The sequence below is a fragment of the Oncorhynchus nerka genome, linkage group LG11 (genome assembly GCF_034236695.1).
Source record: "Oncorhynchus nerka isolate Pitt River linkage group LG11, Oner_Uvic_2.0, whole genome shotgun sequence".
Classification (NCBI taxonomy): domain Eukaryota; kingdom Metazoa; phylum Chordata; class Actinopteri; order Salmoniformes; family Salmonidae; genus Oncorhynchus; species Oncorhynchus nerka.
Window position 1 is genome coordinate 62,180,803 of NC_088406.1, and position 18,554 is coordinate 62,199,356.

An 18,554-nucleotide genomic window follows, 5' to 3' on the forward strand; every position below is an offset into this window, starting at 1 on the left:
CCATAAGCGCCAGCTGTCGGCTAAACAACAGACTCATTGTCAACTGACTACTTTATCCAACTAACTAAGCTTCTTTTCATTGAAATGTTTCAACTCGCTAGTCTTCTCCTGCTTAGAATGCATCTTCTAGTGATCTATTGATGGGACATGAGCCTGACAGTCACAAAGTGAGTGATTACAGGGAAACACCACTGGTTGGCTGCAGTCAAAGTTTGGGAGAAGACGAAAGCAAGATGCAGGTAAAATCGCTAAATTCCAAACAGCAATTAAAGTAACCTTTATTAAAGAACAGCTTTTGTTTGAGCACCACAAAACGGTCTCCCGCTGTCTTATTTTATTGTGAGATTCACCTCTGACTCCCCTGAGCTGCCACGGTCACTGTGGGGACAACCTCATCGATGCACTTATTAATGAAGCCGGTGACTGATGTGGTAAACTCCATCAGATAAATACAGGCGCGTATTCCTTTGTTTATTTATTTTAATAAAAAAATATATAAATTCAGTCCGTGCTAGCAAAACAGTCCTGTAGCTCATCGGACCAATTATGTATTGAGCACGTCACTGGTACTTCTCGTTTGAGTTTTTGCTTGTAAACAGGAATTAGGAGGATAGAGCCATAGTCAGATTGTCCAAATGGAGGGCGAGTTTTGTATGCGTTTCTGTGTGTGGAGTAAAGGTGATCTAGACTTGTGTCTCCTCTAGCTGCACAGGTGACATGCTGGTAGAAATGAGGTAAAACGTGTTTCCGTTTCCCTTCATTAAAGTCACCAGCCACTAGGAACGCCGCCTCTCGATTAGTATTTTCTTGTTTGCTCACGGCCCTATACAACTATTTCAGTGCAGTCCTAGTGCCTGTATTGGTTTGTGGTGGTAAATAGACAGCTTGTCTCTTGGTAAATAGTATGGTCTACATCAGGGATCATCAACTAGATTCAGCCGTGGGACAATTATTTTCTTGGGGGCCGGAAAGTAATTACAAATAATTTGTAGGACTGCAAATTGACCACAAGATGCCCAAACAGATATAATGTTTGACAAAATCATAGTAATTTCAAGTTTCTACAGTCTTTCATGTCCAACAATAAAAAAGTATAATCATTTAAAATATATATATATATTTTTTTATTATTTGAATGAAGCTTGGGGGGCCAGTTGGGGAACCCTGGTCTACAGCTTATCATAAGGTATTTTAACTCAGTCGAGCAGAACCTCGAGACTTCCTTAATATTACAGATTGCGCAGTTATTTTGTTGTTAACAAAGAGTCACAGCTCTCCCCCCCAACCTTACCTGACGCTGCCTTGCGGTCTTGACGATGCATAGAAAAACCAGCTAGATGTATATTATCCATGTCTTTGTTCAGCCACGACTCCGAGAAACATAGGATATTACAGTTCTTCCGGTCCCATTGATAGGATAGATCAGAGCTTGTCCAGTTTGTTCTCCAGTGATTGTATGTTCACCAGTAGAACTCGGGGTAGATTATTTATCTCATTACCACACTTAGCTCTATGTATGAGCAAGTGCCTATTCGGTCAGCACTTTCAAAATGGACTGTAAGAGATATTCTTTTTTTTTTTCAATTTAAAGTTTTATTAAGTTTTCTTGTTTTTCAATCAACCAACAAAACACATTCCACATTCACAGATGTGACAGGCTTTAAAAAAAGAAAAAGTCAAAAAATAATAATACATTTGAAAAAATACAAATTTAATTAAAATGAATGATAAAGTCAAATAAAAGCATTTATTTTTCTTAATCTATATATTTTCCTTGGTACATATATATATACATACATACATACATACGTACATACACACACACACATACGCACACGTACTCAAAAACTAAATTAAAATAAAAACACACAAAAAAAACATATACCACTTGCAGCAGCACTATCAAGGTTCTTATCAGCTATTTCAAGCATTCGCTGAGACAACGGGCCAATAATTTGTTTTTAGGTTTTACAGTACCTTACACAACATGTATCTGCGCATTTCCCTAGTCACCCCGTTCACTCTGTCCAGTTTGAAATATAGTTGAATAGTGGAGACCAGAGTCTATCAAACTTGGGCTGTCTCTTGTGGAGGTCATAAGTGGTAAGAGATATTCTGATAGATTTGAGTTCCGATCAATTCTGCATGATGTTGAGGCCTTAACTATACCATTCTTTGTCGAGAGAGAGAGAGAGAGACAGAGACAGAGCCAGAGAGAGAGAGAGAGAGAGAGAGACAGAGACAGAGACAGAGACAGAGAGAGAGAGCGCTGTTAGCATACCGTTTGAAGTATTTTATTATGTGGTCTTAAAAGGAAGGAAAATACTATCAAAAAGGCTCCACTTTTATAGATATATGTCCTGGAATTACATAAACTTTTTGTTGAACAAAAGTATTTGAATGTGAAGAGGCTGTCACTGGCAAGCATGGCTACAGACCATGCTGCAGTACTCCTTCCTCGTGGAGAAAACCACAAGAGTGAATTTCAATAGGCTACACAAAGTAAGCAAAACAATGAAATGCGCCATTCTAACATTGTCTAAAAGGATGAATAAGATACTAACGCGATATCCCCTATACATGTATAAGCAGTCAAACAATGGCGCTGTACAAACTATGGCATAAGGAAATGATGAGCGTATGAGACGCATGCGAGGCAAGATATGGGTCAATGTGCGGGGGCACCGGTTAGTCGAGGTAATTGAGGTAATATGTACATGTAGGTTGAGTTATTAGAGTGACTATGCATAGATAATAACAGAGAGTAGCAGCGGTGTAAAAGAGGGGGTGAGGGGGGGGGGGGTGCAATGCAAATAGTCTGGGTAGCCATTTGATTAGATGTTCATGAGTCTTATGGCTTGGGGGTAGAAGCTGTTTAGAAGCCTCTTGGACCTAGACTTGGCACTCCGGTAGCAGAGAGAAGAGTCTGTGACTAGGGTGGCTGGAGTCTTTGACAATTTGCAGGACCTTCCTCTGACACCGCCTGGTATTGAGGTCCTGGATGGCAGGAAACGTGGCCCAATTGATGTACTAGGCCGTATGCACTACCCTCTGTAGTGCCTTGCGGTCAGGGGCCGAGTAGTTGCCACACCAGGAAGTGATGCAACCAGTCATGCTCTCGATGGTGCAGCTGTAGAACCTTTTAGGGATCTGAGGACCCATGCCAAATATTTTCAGTCTCCTAAGGGGGAATAGGTTTTGTCGTGCCCTCTTCACAAGTATCTTGGTGTGCTTGTATCATGTTATTTTGGTGACGTGGACACCAAGGAACTTGAAGCTCTCAACCTGCTCCACTACAACCCCATCGATGAGAGTGGGGGCGTGCTCAGTCCTCCTTTTCCTGTAGTCCACAATCATCTCCTATGTCTTGATCACGTTGAGGGAGAGGTTGTTGTCCTGGCACCACACAGCCAGGTCTCTGACCTCCTTCCTATAGGCTGTCTCGTCATTCTCTGTGATCATGCCTACCACTGTTGTGTCATCAGCAAACTTATTGATGGTGTTGGAGTCGTGCCTGGCTGTGCAGTCATGAGTGAACAGGGAGTACAGGAGGGGACTGAGCACGCACCCCTGAGGGGATCACTGTGGCGGATGTGTTGTTACCTACCCTTACCACCTGGTTGAAGGCCCGTCACGAAGTCCAGGATCCAGTTGCAGAGGGAGGTGTTTAGTTCCAGGGTCCTTTGCTTATTGATGAGCTTTGAGGGCACTATAGTGTTGAATGCTGAGCTGTAGTCAATGAATAGCATTCTCACAAGCCATAATTTCGATTAAGACATGAGAGAGCTGAGACGGATGATATGCCTATTCGTTCTGCACTTTTGAAATACACAGCAACAGAATTCAGAACATGGGCCTTTCTTACTGTATTCTCCCTGTACACCAAGTCAGAACCGTAGGATAATTAACGGGGGAACATAAGCTCTTACAATATTCGATGATGACATTTCTCTAAAACAGGCTATAGGCTATTGGTGCACCACCAAGTCAGAACAGCAGGCTAAGTTCTGAGGGCCGCTAGAGGGACCACATTTTTAGGGTGAGACACATGGGCTACTAACAGCTTACTACACAACATACACATACTTTCTTAGCTACCGTATACATAAAGTATGCCCCTGGCATGCTACAGCACTTATACAGCAGCATTTTTAAAACCATTGTCCTGCAATTCTATATTGTTGATTCTCAACAGGGAATCCATGTTTACTTGACAGAACACAACCTTTTTTCTTAGGTTTTTGCCACAACAAAGTAAATTGAAAGAGTAGACTAGATGTAGTTTTTGCCACAATAAATGACATTGAAAGAATACACTAAACTAGTTTTTTGGACTAAATTACTACTCTACCGACTTCCCTCAAAGTGGGCGACCCTACAAAATTCACATAGAAATGAGTTAGATCTGTCATTCTCATTGAACACAAGTCTAAGAGGCAGTAAATATGTTCTATGTGCGCTATTTCTATGCTTCCCATTCTTAAATTTAGTTTCTGCGTCATTTTACAACAGACTGAATTCATAAATGAATTCATAAATTTCCAGTAATTTCAATTGTAAATGAATGTCTTTCTATTCAATACCACAATTTATTTTACAAATCTGGGAGGTAAATTTGTTAAACTATTCAATAATTTAGCTGTGTATTTCAGAAGAAATCGTGGCAAAATCTTGCTTGTTCTGAATTTTTCTTTTCTCCCCAACCTGGTAACTCTCTGTCTGGCTACTTTTTCTATTTGTCTGGCAAGTCCATGTACTTGGAAAAAATTGGGCTTTGGCTTTATAGCTAAATGTAACTAGCTAGCTAATGTAGCACGTTGACAAGCTACATCGACTATTGAAAAGGAGTTGTTTTGGCACTTTGCTGGATAATGTGGTAGTTCTCTATGCTCCACGGCAATGTTTTGTTCCCACTTTACTGGCTTTGTTTAGATTTCGGAGTTGTTCTTGGGAACGGTCGGGAGGATTTGGCAGCCGACACAAAATCTTATCAGGTGGTTGTTTGTTGGTGGCGGCCATCTTGGGTTTGGGTCAACGTCGAAGTAAGTTGTGATAGCCGCATAGAGATAGAGACCGGTATTATAAACACAATGTCTGTGGTCAAAACCCCACCAAAAATACAGCAAACAAAGCTACTAGGTCTGCTTCTGTTTATACCCTCCCCCCCTCCTTTTATTCCACACCCTGTTTCTCCACCCCGCCCTCATCTCTGTCACTATCTCTCTCTCTGTGACCCTCTATGACCTTGGAATAGCAACACAGTGCCGAGGAGGAGGGCGGGAGGTAAAGGGGGAGAGAAGGAGGGAGGGAGGAGGGGGGAGATGGGTGAAGGGAGGACAGCAGCGGGTGGTTGTCATGGAAACAGCGCCGATTGTTACGCTACTCACGTCAACAGGCGAGGGCAGGCGGGGGGTACGTACGTCAGCACATACGTAAGTACCCACAAAGCCCCGTTTGGTAAATATCGACCACACGAGTCTTCAGCGCCGAGGAGTGGGGAGCACGTGAGTGTGAAACAGAGGATGACAGGGGGGGCTGGCAGACGGCAGGGAGGGACTCACACCCGTACACACCATCTTGCACACACAGGGGCACGAGCACACACACACACACTCTCCCCACTCACACACAGAGATACTCCCACATAGACTCCCACACACTCCTTCACACACCAGCGTCCACACATACAGGGGCACAAGATGATTACTCATACTAAAGGAACGCTGGGCTCACATGGACAGACACACCTGACTAAACACACCTCCACAGAAACACACACTTGCTCTCTCGCTCATGCACAAAAACACAACACACGCCTTTACACATTCTCTCCTCCTCACACACACTCACACATTACACGGAGAGAGGAAGAGAGAGAGAGGGATAGAGGACAGGGAGAAAGAAAAGAGAGAGAGAGAGAGAGAGAGAGAGGTGAAAAGAGAGAGAAAGAGAGAGAGACGTGAGAGAGGTTCTTGGTGTCTCCTCGGCTCGACGTTCTCATCTGCTCCCTGTCCTAATTGTGGCGCATGGAGAATGAGCTTTCTGAGTCACAGTCTTAGCCAGTTTGTTTGGGGAACAGGAGAGAGAGGAAGAGAGGGAGAGAGGAAGAGGGGGAGAGGGTCCATATAGATGGATGGGGGGGAGTGAGGGAGAGGCGGAGGGCTAAAGATGAAATATTTAGGGAAACATGTAACATCATTGATGATGGGGGGAAGGGAGCAGGTGAGAGAAAGAGATAGATGGAGATGAAGAGGGAGGGGAGCCAGGCAGGTGATTTTTGCTGACACCATATGCTGTTTTGGATGAGGATGTACCTGGTGGTATAGGTGAAAAAGATAAGAAAGAGGTGGAAAAAAAGTGAGGAATGGAGGAAGAGAGGGGGGGATTTGAGGAAGAAAGAGATAGAGAAAGAGAGAGATGTTTAGAGAAAGAGAAAGAGAGAGAGAGAGACAGAGATGTTAAGAGAAAGAGAGAGACAGAGATGTTTAGAGAAAGAGAGAAAGACAGATGTTAAGAGAAAGAGAGAGAGAGATGTTTAGAGAAAGAGAAAGAGAGAGAGAGAGATGTTTAGAGAAACAGAGAGAGAGACAGAGATGTTTAGAGAAAGAGAGAGAGAGAGAGACAGAGATGTTTAGAGAAAGAGAAAGAGAGATAGACAGAGATGTTTAGAGAAAGAGAGAGACAGAGATGTTTAGAGAAAGAGAAAGAGAGAGAGACAGAGATGTTTAGAGAAAGAAAGAGAGACTGAAGGTAATTAGCTCTGGAGCACCAGAATGCCCCGGGGAGTGGGGATTTAGGCTCGTGCTTGAGTACCTCGAGAGTATACAGTTCTCCACTCTCTTGGCGTGTTTGTTCGTATGTGTGTGTGTGTGTGCGTGTGCGTGTGTGCGTGTGCATGTGTGTCCGTGTGTGTGTGTTTTTATGTATGTATGTGTGTGTGTGTGTGCACTGGGGGGATTCAAGGCTGAGTAAGTGAGGAAGCGTGCCTGGTCTCGGCATCAAAACGAGAAAAAAAACAGCCGTTGTGTAACCGAGAAAATAAATGAAATATGTAAAACAGCAGCACATCCTGGAGGCAGCTTATAATGGAAAATAGTTTAGAGCTAGCTAATGTGAAAACCTTGCTTTCTCAATCATTCATGAAGGGGAAGTTAGCGTAGCATTATCGGACGGTAACGCTAGGCCTTTCTTCATTGAGGGGCTTTGATTTTTCATGCTAATTGTGTTAGAGCGGGTTAATTTACAGGTGTGGTGTGTTGTGTTAGCATTAGCTTAGTGCTTGTTTGCGGGTCTGGCTGGTAGTGGTGCTAGCAACAGGCTAGGGAGACAGACAGACAGACAGACAGACAGACAGACAGACAGACAGACAGACAGACAGACAGACAGGTGAAGTGGGGAAGCCTCCTGTCCTCCTCTATAAAGTAGGTGAACAGATGTCTACCATTTCCTGAGGGAAGGAGATAAATTAAGTTTCTCTCTCTCTCTCTCTAATGATTTCCCTCTTATCTCTCTGTCTATCATCTCAACTCCCTCGTACTCCTCCCCAATTGCCTCACCTCTCTCTCTCTCATCTCTTCCCACCTGTCACTTTCTCGATCGCCCATTTCTTTCCCCTATGCTCCCAGACGCACTGTTTTCTATACTCTCTCTCTCCTCTCTCCCTCTTATCCCAATCCTTTCTCTCCTCCTCGTGTCCCTTTCCATCTCTCAACCCGCTATCCTCACGTTCGTCCCCTGCAGGCGAACAAGCTCCGCACCAAAACACTGAAGAACACTCTGAACCCAGTGTGGAGCGAGACGCTGATGTACCACGGCATCACCGCTATCGACATGACCACCAAAACTCTCAGGTACGGAACTACAGAGAACTACAACTCCTATGTGTGTATTATACTGGCAGTGGGGCAAAAAAGTATTTAGTCAGCCACCAATTGTGCAAGTTCTCGCACTTAAAAAGATGAGAGAGGCCTGTAATTTTCATCATAGGTACACTTCAACTATGACAGGCAAAATGAGAGGATTTTTGTAGGATTTTTAATGAAGTTATTTGCAAATTATGGTGGAAAATAAGTATTTGGTCAATAACAAAAGTTTATCTCAATACTTTGTTATATACCCTTTATTGGCAATGACAGAGGTCAAACGTTTTCTGTAAGTCTTCACAAGGTTTTCACACACTGTTGCTGGTATTTTGGCCCATTCCTCCATGCAGATCTCCTCTAGAGCAGTGATGTTTTGGGGCTGTTGCTGGGCAACACGGACTTTCTACTCCCTCCAAAGATTTTCTATGGGGTTGAGATCTGGAGACTGGCTAGGCCACTCCAGGACCTTGAAATGCTTCTTACGAAGCCACTCCTTCGTTGCCCGGGCGGTGTGTTTGGGATCATTGTCATGCTGAAAGACCCAGCCACGTTTCATCTTCAATGCCCTTGCTGATGGAAGGAGGTTTTCACTCAAAATCTCACGATACATGGCCCCATTCATTCTTTCCTTTACACGGATCAGTCGTCCTGGTCCCTTTGCAGAAAAACAGCCCCAAAGCATGATGTTTCTACCCCAATGCTTCACAGTAGGTATGGTGTTCTTTGGATGGAACTCAGCATTCTTTGTCCTCCAAACACGACGAGTTGAGTTTTTACCAAAAAGTTATATTTTGGTTTCATCTGACCATATGACATTCTCCCAATCTTCTTCTGGATCATCCAAATGCTCTCTAGCAAACTTCAGACGGGCCTGGACATGTACTGGCTTAAGCAGGGGACACGTCTGGCACTGCAGGATTTGAGTCCCTGGCAGCGTAGTGTGTTACTGATGGTAGGCTTTGTTACTTTGGTCCCAGCTCTCTGCAGGTCATTCACTAGGTCCCCCCGTGTGGTTCTGGGATTTTTGCTCACCGTTCTTGTGATCATTTTGACCCCACGGGTTGAGATCCTGCGTGGAGCCCCAGATCGAGGGATATTATCAGTGGTCTTGTATGTCTTCCATTTCCTAATAATTGCTCCCACAGTTGATTTCTTCAAACCAAGCTGCTTACCTATTGCAGATTCATTCTTCCCAGCCTGGTGCAGGTCTCCAATTTTGTTTCTGGTGTCCTTTGACAGCTCTTTGGTCTTGACCATAGTGGAGTTTGGAGTGTGCCTTTTTGAGGTTGTGGACAGGTGTCTTTTATACTGATAACAAGTTCAAACAGGTGCCATTAATACAGGTAACGAGTGGAGGACAGAGGAGTCTCTTAAAGAAGAAGTTACAGGTCTGTGAGAGCCAGAAATCTTGCTTGTTTGTAGGTGACCAAATACTTATATTCCACCATAATTTGCAAATAAATTCATTAAAAATCCTACAATGTGATTTTCTGGATTTTTTTTTCTCATTTTGTCTGTCATAGTTGAATTGTACCTATGATGAAAATTACAGGCCTCTGTCATTTTCTTAAGTGGGAGAACTTGCACAATTGGTGGCTGACTAAATAGTTTTTTGCCCCACTGTATATTATAAAACAACTTGCCTACAGGTCCCAGAGGGCCACCTGGCCAATTAATTGTCCCGCGGACGAACCAAAAAAACTGCCATGCACACCGGCCAACTGTTCCATTAGCTGTCGCCGCGGTAACCCACTCAGGTGTTGGCTCTCGTTCAGTCTCTCGAGTCTCAGCCCCATCATTCATCGAGTGCTCTTGATACAAAGCGCTGAAGTGATTGAGGTCGAGCGTGGCAACTTTATGCGCGTGGTTGTGTTTGTGTGTTTGGCAGCGTCATGATAAATGCAGCAATGTAAAACCCATGCCTCAGGGATATACACACAGACATAGGCACTCATACGCAGGCACTCATACGCACACACACACACTGAGTGCCTTCAGAAAGTATTCACACCCCTTGACATTTCCCCCACATTTTATAGTGTTACAAAATGGGATTAAAATGGATTTAATTGTCATTTTCTTTGTCAACGATCTACACAAAATACTCTGTAATTTCAAAGCGGAAGACCATTTTTAACTTTCGTCCCAAAAATTATTAGAATAATAAAAATACTAGTGTGTCTTATTACCTAAGTATTGAACCCCCTCAGTCAACACATATTAGAATCACCTTTGACAGCAATTACAGCTGTGACTCTTTCTGGGTAAGCCTCTAAGAGCTTTGCACACATAGATTATACAATATTTTCACCTTATTCTTTGAAAATAAATTTCAAGCTCTGTCAAGATGGTTTTTGATCATTGCCAAACAGCCATTTTCAAATCCTGCAATAGATTTTCAAGTCGATTTAAGTCAAAACTGTAACTTGGCAACTCAGGAAATTTCCATGTCATCTTGGTCAGCAACTCCAGTGTAAATTTGGCCTTGTGTTTTCGGTTATTGTCCTGCTGAAAGGTATATTTGTCTCCCAGTGTCTGGTGGAAAGCAGACCCAGGTTTTACTCTAGGATTTTGCCTGTGCTTAGCTCTATTCCGTTTCTTTTTATCCTAAAATACTCCCTATTCCTTGCCAATGACAAGCATACCCATAACATGATGTAGCCACCACCATGCTTGAAAATATGAAGAGTGGCACTTAGTGATGTGTTGTTGGATTTGCCCCAAACAAAGCTCTTTGAATTCAGGACATAAAGTTAATTTCTTTGCCACATTTTTTGCAGTTTTACTTCAGTGACTTATTGCAAACAGGATGTGTGTATTGGAATATTTTCTTCCTTCTTTTCACTATGGAAGACACAATTCAGTTGAATACATTCAGTTGGACAACTGACGAGGTATCCCCCCTTTCCCCTTTATGTCATTTAGGTTCGTATTGTGGAGCAACTGCAATGTTGTTGATCCATCCTCAGTTTTCTCCCATCACAGCCATCAAACTCGGCAACTGTTTTAAAGTCACCATTGATCTCATGGTCAAATCCCTGATCCGTCTCCATCCTCTCTGGCAACTGAGTTAGGAAGGACGCCTGTATCTCTGTAGTGACTGGGTGCATTGATACACCATCCATAGTGTAATGAATGAATTCACCATGCTCAAAGGGATATTCAGCATCTGCTTTTGAAATGTTTACCAGTGTTCTACCAATAGGTGCCCTTCTTTTTCTGTAAACCTTTCTTTAACTAGGCAAGTCAGCTAAGAACACATTTTTACTTTGAATGACGACCTAGGAACAGTGGGTAAACTGCCTTGTTCAGGGGCAGAACGACAGATTTGTACCTTGTCAGCTCGGGGATTACGAACTTGCAACCTTTCGGTTACTAGTCCAACGCTCTAACCACGAGGCTACGCTGCCGCCCCTTTGTGAGGCATTGGAAAACTTCCCTGGTCGATGTGGTTGAATCTGTGTTTGAAATGAACTGTTCGACTGAGGGACCTTATGGATGACTCTATGTGTGGAGAACAGAGATGAGGTGGTCATTCAAAAATCACTCTAAACACTATTATTGCACACAGAGTGAGTCCATGCAACTTATTATGTGACTTGTTAAGCAAATGTTTCCTCCTGAACTTATTTAGGCTTGCCAGAACAAAGGGGTTGAATACTTATTGACTCAAGACATTTCGGCTCTTAACATAACATAACACCACTTTGACATTATGGGATATTGTGTATAGGCCAGGGACACACAATCTCTATTTAGTCCATTTTGTTGTGTCAATCCATTTTAACACAACAAAATGTAGAAAAAGTCAAGGGGCGTGAATACTTTCTGAAGGGACTGTACACACACTCCTCACCCCCTCTCTAATGCATCCGGTCTGGTGTGTGCACTGGACAGATACCCTCTGGCATGCAGTCAAGGACAGACACTGGGCAGAGAAGCCATGTAGCCCCCCACTCCCCCCAGACACACACACACACACACACACCCAAACACAAACACACACACACACACTCCATCTCTTTGTAGATAAGGTTTCAGGAAAGACCCTGAATGCCCAGGGAACCCACCTGACCTCCAGCCAAGGAGACAGCCCCCAGACACAGGCCAGCACAGAAGCTAGGCAGAGCCAGGAAAGGGAGGACAAAACGGAAGATAGAGAGGGAGGGGTTCCAAGACAGAGGGGATTAAAGACGGTAGAGCCATGCCAGGGAAAGGGAGGATAGAGGAGGGGAGAAAGCCAGGGCAAAGAGGGGGATGCCAAGAAACAGGGTTGTAGATGAGGACAGACGGGAAAGGAAAGGGAGGTGAGGATAGAAGAGAGGATTAGGGTTCCAAGAAAGAGGGGAATGGAGGTGGAGAAAGTGAGGGAACAGGAGGAGAGAAAGAGGCACAGTGCTTAGGAGAGGGGGAACATTTTCAGATGAGAAGGAGAGGGAGTGGGGTGGAAAGAGAGAGTGGGATGCAGGGCAAGTGGGATGCAGGGCAAACCAAGAAAGGGAGAACAAGTTGAGGGCAGAGAGAGAGAGAGAGAGATGGAAAGAGAAAGGGGCAGAGGAAAAGTGAGAGAGCCTATGGAGAGAAAGACAAGGCATGGAGTGAGTGAGAGAGAAAGAAAGCGGGAGGGCAGACCGAGGAAGACAGGAGAGGGCGTGAGTCCCAGTCTGTGTGTACCCTGACTGTGCTGCCTGCCCCCTGGCTTGGCCCCTCTGTGAGACCTGCATCATCAGTCCCAGCAGGGTAGATCAGGAGGGGGGGCTACTCAAAACTCTTCCCCCAACACGGTGCACCGCCAAATTCAGCCTCTCCCCATGGGGGCAGCCTGGGGAACCAGAGCTGTAGAACTGGATAATAGCTGAACAGCAGGCTTTACACTTGGGCACAATGACTGGCAAATGGGAATTAGCGCAGCATAGGCAGTGGATGTGAATAGGAAATTGTAGTGTATCATAGGCAGTGGATGTGAATAGGGAATTTTAGTGTAGTATGGAATGGATGTGAATAGGGAAGTGTAGCGTAGCATAGGCAGTGGATGTGAATAGGGAATTGTAGCATAGCATAGGCAGTGGATGTGAATAGGGAATTGTAGCATAGCATAGGCAGTGGATGGGAATAGGGAATTGTGGCGTAGCACAGGCAGTGGATGGGAATAGGGAATTGTAGCATAGCATAGGCAGTGGATGTGAATAGGGAATTGTAGCATAGCATAGGCAGTGGATGTGAATAGGGAATTGTAGCGTAGCATAGGCAGTGGATGGGAATAGGAAATTGTAGCGTAGCATTGGCAGTGGATGTGAATAGGGAATTATAGTGGAGCATAGGGACTGATAATGCTAATGTGCATTTACCTTCCAGCAAGGACTTTTATTGTGTTTTACAACTTCAGGCGCAAGGCATTAGCTGTAACTTAATTTCTTCCAAAATGCTGCCCCTATACTTGTTAGTAGACGGCAGGGGTGGGTCTTGGCAATTGTAACTCCCACTGAGGTACAATAATACCAAATGTCCTCCTCTTATATCATATTTCTTGGCTGCAATCAATAAATGTATGACAAAGGTGAGATATTAACGATAAAAAGTTTAGCATTCTGATAAATCCTCTTAGAGCAAGGTGAGACGCTAGCGTCTCACTTAGCCAACAGGAAATGCAAATGGCCAACGCCAAATGCTAATAGACTCACTAAAACTCAAACTTTCATTAAAACACACATGCAGGGTACTCAATTAAAGCTACACTCGTTGTGAATCTAGCCAACATGTCAGATTTTTAAAATGCTTTTCGGCGAAAGCATGAGAAGCTATTATCTGATAGCATGCAACCCCCCGAAATGCCTGAAGGGGACGTAAACAAAATAATTAGCGTAGCCGGCGCTACACAAAATGCAGAAATAAAATATAAAACACTCCTATATGTCCCATAAACATCACAATTGGGTCTTTTTTTCGATTAAATCCGCCCATGTATACCCAAAATGTCCATTTATGAAGCCCGTCTGATCCAGGAAAAAACAGCTTTCCAAAACGCAACGTAATTTTTTTAAATGAAAAAAGTTGCCTATAAACTTTGACAAAACACTTCAAACTACTTTTGTAAACCAACTTTAGGTATTAGTAAATGTTAATAATCGATCAAATTGATCACGGGGCGATCTGTATTCAATAGCAGCAGGTCTTGAAATCTTGGTCGATATTCTCTCTTTCAAAACTTCCTCCTGTGTACCCGATGACAGGAAGTGCCTATTCTTAATTTCACCAAGGATTAACTTCAACCCAATTGCCAAGACTGGCGACATCGTGTGGAAGCTGTAGGCATTGTAAACTTGTCGCTATCTATTTTCCCTTGCCATAGACAATACAGACAACTGGCGGAGGGATATTTTTTATTTTTTTGATGAACAGTTTTCCTTGGGGTTTTGCCTGCTACACACGTTCTGTTATAGTCACAGACATTATTTAACTAGTTCTAGAAACTTCAGAGTGTTTCCTATCCACACATACTAATCATATGCATGTACTATATTCCTGGCATGAGTAGCAGGACGTTTAAATTTTGCGCGATTTTTAACAAAACGTTGAAAAAAAAGACCCGATCTTTAAGAGGATTTATAACTAATGGTTATGGTTAGGTTTGGGCGAGGGGAAGTTTATCCTAGATCTGTACCCAGGGTAAACTTGACCCCGGAGCTTCCTGCTGTCAGTCAATGGAGAGCTCCATAGCGGTGTAGGGAAAGTATGTCGGCTCTGTGTGACAAAATCACGGCTACCGTCAACACCTTGCCATAGCCCAGACAAGACCGACAGAGTGCCAGTCTGATGGCAGAACTTTTCCACCTCTCTGTCTCTCGACGGTAGAACCTCAAAGATACAAACCTCAGAGTTACAGTCAACTGAACAGGCTAAATCAAACCAGTCCAGTACACATATTAAATGAAGAATAAAAATGAACTTTATGGTGTCTGGCTAAATGATTCGAAAACACATGTAACTACTCAATAAATATTTTCTATAACGCTTTGATGCACCGTGAAGTTACAGACAATTCAGTTCAGACCTCCATCGAACATGTTCGTATCACGGAGGTCCTACTGTATCTCTCTACACTGAGTATGCAAAACATTGCTCTTTCCATGACATAGACTTATGACATAAACTTACCAGGTGAATCCAGGTGACAGCTTTGATCCCATATTGATGTTACGTGTTAAATCCACTTCAAATCAGTGTAGATGAAGGGGAAGAGACCGGTTAAAGAAGGATGTTTAAGCCTTAAGACAATTGAGACATGTAATTGTGCCAGGATGAATGGGCAAGACAAAGTATTTAAGTGCTGTTGAACGGGGTTTGGTAGCAGGTGCCGGGCGCACCGGTTTGTGTCAAGAACTGCTGGGGTTTTCACGCTCAAGAATGGCCCACCACCCAAAGGACATCCAGCCAACTTGACACAACTGTGGGAAGCTTGAGAGTCAACATGGGCCAGAATCCCTGTGGAACAATTTCGACACCTTGTAGAGTCTATGCCCCGACGAATTGAGGTTGTTCCGAGGGTAAGGGAAGGGGGGGTCCAACTCAATATTAGGAAGGTGTTCCTAATGTTTGGTATACTTAGTGTATCTCTACCTGTCTCTCTCCACTACTTCTTCACGACTGCTGAGGTGCAATGCAGACATACCACCATCATGTCATATAGAATGACACATACAATGGTTACTGATCCGTTATATAAGAATTGGTCAAATGCATGTTCCTGTGACCCTGCTGTATATCTGCATCCCATATGGCACCCTATTCCCTATATGGTGCACTACTTTTGACCAGAGCCCTATGCATTATATAAGTTGTAGGGTGCCATTTTGGATGCAGTGCATGCCTCACACTGATTAGGATGTAGAGAACACGGTTGGGGTGAAATTGTGGGAGTATCATGAAGACCCTTCTGGTCCTGACTCGCACACACACACGCACGGCAGGTATGACTAACACGCTGGAACCAACAGGAACCACTGTCACAGGGGGGATAAAAAGAGAGAGAGGGAGAGAGAGAGAGAGAGAGCACAATTACCCAGGCGACAGCCCAGAGGGATATGCAGGAAGGTGAGAGAACATCTGAGAGCAGTAGAGTAGTAGTAGTTGAAAGAGTAAACACGACCAGCCTTGTGAAATGACTAGCATGCCGCAGTTGTCATAGTTACATGAGAAAAAACTCAAGGCCATTCTCAGTTCTTAATAAAACATCTCAAGTGCACTATAGAGGCACAAACGTACTCTCAAATGTTGTTTTTTTGCAGACCATATTTCTTCAACACAAGATTTGCTTAATGCCGGCTTATTCTACTCCTCACTTCAAAACTAAGGTTCCGATCAGAGCTGTTCCGCAACACACAGAGACATGTCTATCTGTCTGTCTGCTGCAGTGGCGGTCAGTGCCGTTTATGATGAGGGAGGACAATTGTTTTTTCATTAGGCCTTATTTCTATTATAGCATTTTGGATGGCTGTCATTCATATTCCATTCACCCAGTTCAATGTAACAGCAATAGGTTTAGACTGCTACGTGATACTCAAATTTTTCCTATACCCATCATGGGGTTGTTACAACCTAGCCTATGAATGAACGTTTACAACGTAGATGCACACAGGTCGAGAGAAAATGTTGAGGTGACAGACAGTGACACATGGACAGACAGCAACACATTCAATACACCCCTGATCACGTGTAAACACAGTTCACTTTCATAGCAGCCACGTTGTATTCCTTCTCTCATCTATGCGCTCTCCTCCTCTCACCTTTTCACTTCATTTGTGGACTTCAATGCACAACACATCAACAGTATGTGACCAGGCAAAAAAACAAAAAAAACAACAAGCCAAGCCAAACCATATCCAAACCACACATCATTGTCACCATATTAACTAAAGTAACATCCTAGTCAACATAGCTAACAGAACTGCGTTAGTAAACCCCCTACAATTATGCAGTAATGTTACAGTCACTAAGCAGTAGAGCAGTTATACCAGTAGGCCCCGGTGGAAATAAATGAGTAAAACCAAAAGCTTTTACCTTGATATGGAAGAGTTCTAATGTTGTGTTGGATAGTCATAGCCAGCTATCTAACATGGCATCCCTGTGTTTGAGCTGGGTGTTTTGAGTAGGCCAAACTAGCTAGCTGCATTCACTAGCTAAGTGAAACTGAAAAAACACATTTGAAATCTCTCTCTTTCTCTTGCTTCTCCTTCATTTTTGAAGAAATTGCTTTGTTCACTCACCACATTTTATGGACTGCAGTGCTAGCTAGCTGTAGCTTATGCTTTCAGCACTAGATTCATTCACTGATGCTTTGATTGGGTGGACAACATGTCAATTAATGCTCCAAGAGCTCTGACAGGTTGACGCATGTCCTCTGGAAGTTGTCATAATTGCTGTGTAAGTCTATGAAAGGGGGTGAGAACCAAGAGCCTCCCAGGTTTTGTAATGAAGTCAATATACCAAGAGGAGGAAGGAAGTTAGCTGTCCTCCGGCTACACCATGGTGTTACCCTACAGAGTGCTGTTGAGGCTACTGTAGAGATGTCATTGCAAAACAGTGTGTCTAATAAATTATTTGTTGACGTAAATATATTTAGTATAGGTTTATCTATAAAGGATAACTTTTCAATGTTTTACAATTGTTATTTGTATTGAATTCACTGAAGAGGATGGTCCTCCCCTTCCTCCTCTGAGGAGCCTCCACTGGTCTGCTGTCATTGAGGACAGACAGACAGACAGACAGACAGACAGACAGACAGACAGACAGACAGACAGACAGACAGACAGATAAAGCAGACAGACAGATGTACAGAGGCAGACATACCAACATGTACAGCACAGCATGCACAGACAGACAGACATGTACAGCATAGAGTATAGCTACAGGTAACTGCCAAAATTACTGATACACCAACATAATTTGTCTTAATAGGGCCACCACGAACCAGAACAGCTTCAATACACCTTGCCAAAGATTCTAAAAGTGTCTGGAACTCTACTGGAGGAATGCAACACCATTCTTCCACAATAAATGTAATAATTTGGGTTGCGATCTGGTCACATGACAATGGTATATGGTTGATATCATTTTCATGCTAATCAAACCATTCAATGGCCACTCCTGCCCTGTGGATGGGGAATTGTCATCCTATGGGAGCATAGCCATGGTAGCCAAAATAATGGCCTGCCCACCATTTTTACACATGAGCCTAAACATGACGGGATGTTAATTTCTTAATTACTTCAAATCAAACTTTATTTGTCATTTGCGCCGAATACAACAAGTGTACACCTTACCATGAATTGCTTACTTACAAGCCCTTAACTCTTCTTTAACTTCATTGTTGGTTAAGAATATATTTACCAAATAAACAAAAAAATTCTAAAAAATTAACACAATAAAATAACAATAATGATGCTATATACAGGGGGTACCAGTACCCAGTCAATGTGCGGGGGCACATAGATAGACAGCAAGTAACAGCAACCCCCTGGGGGCGGCCCGTCAGGAAGTCCAGGATCCAGTTGCAGAGGGAGGTGTTTAGTCCCAGGGTCCTTAGCTTAGTGATGAGCTTAGTGGGCACTGTGGTGTTGAACGCTGAGCTGTAGTTAATGAACAGCATTCTCAAATAGGTGTTCCTTTTGTCCAGGTAGGAAAGGGCAGTGTGAA

The 18,554-nt window shown here is 43.5% G+C and overlaps 1 protein-coding gene across 1 annotated transcript in view; it reads left to right on the plus strand.

Annotated features, from left to right (window-relative positions):
• Positions 1-18,554, plus strand: part of LOC115137286 (double C2-like domain-containing protein beta) — a 46,737-nt gene that overhangs the window by 7,101 nt on the left and 21,082 nt on the right. The window contains exon 5 of the mRNA XM_029673514.2: positions 7,741-7,850. Within this exon, the coding sequence (XP_029529374.1) occupies positions 7,741-7,850 (110 nt within the window). The remainder of the gene's footprint in view (positions 1-7,740; positions 7,851-18,554) is intronic.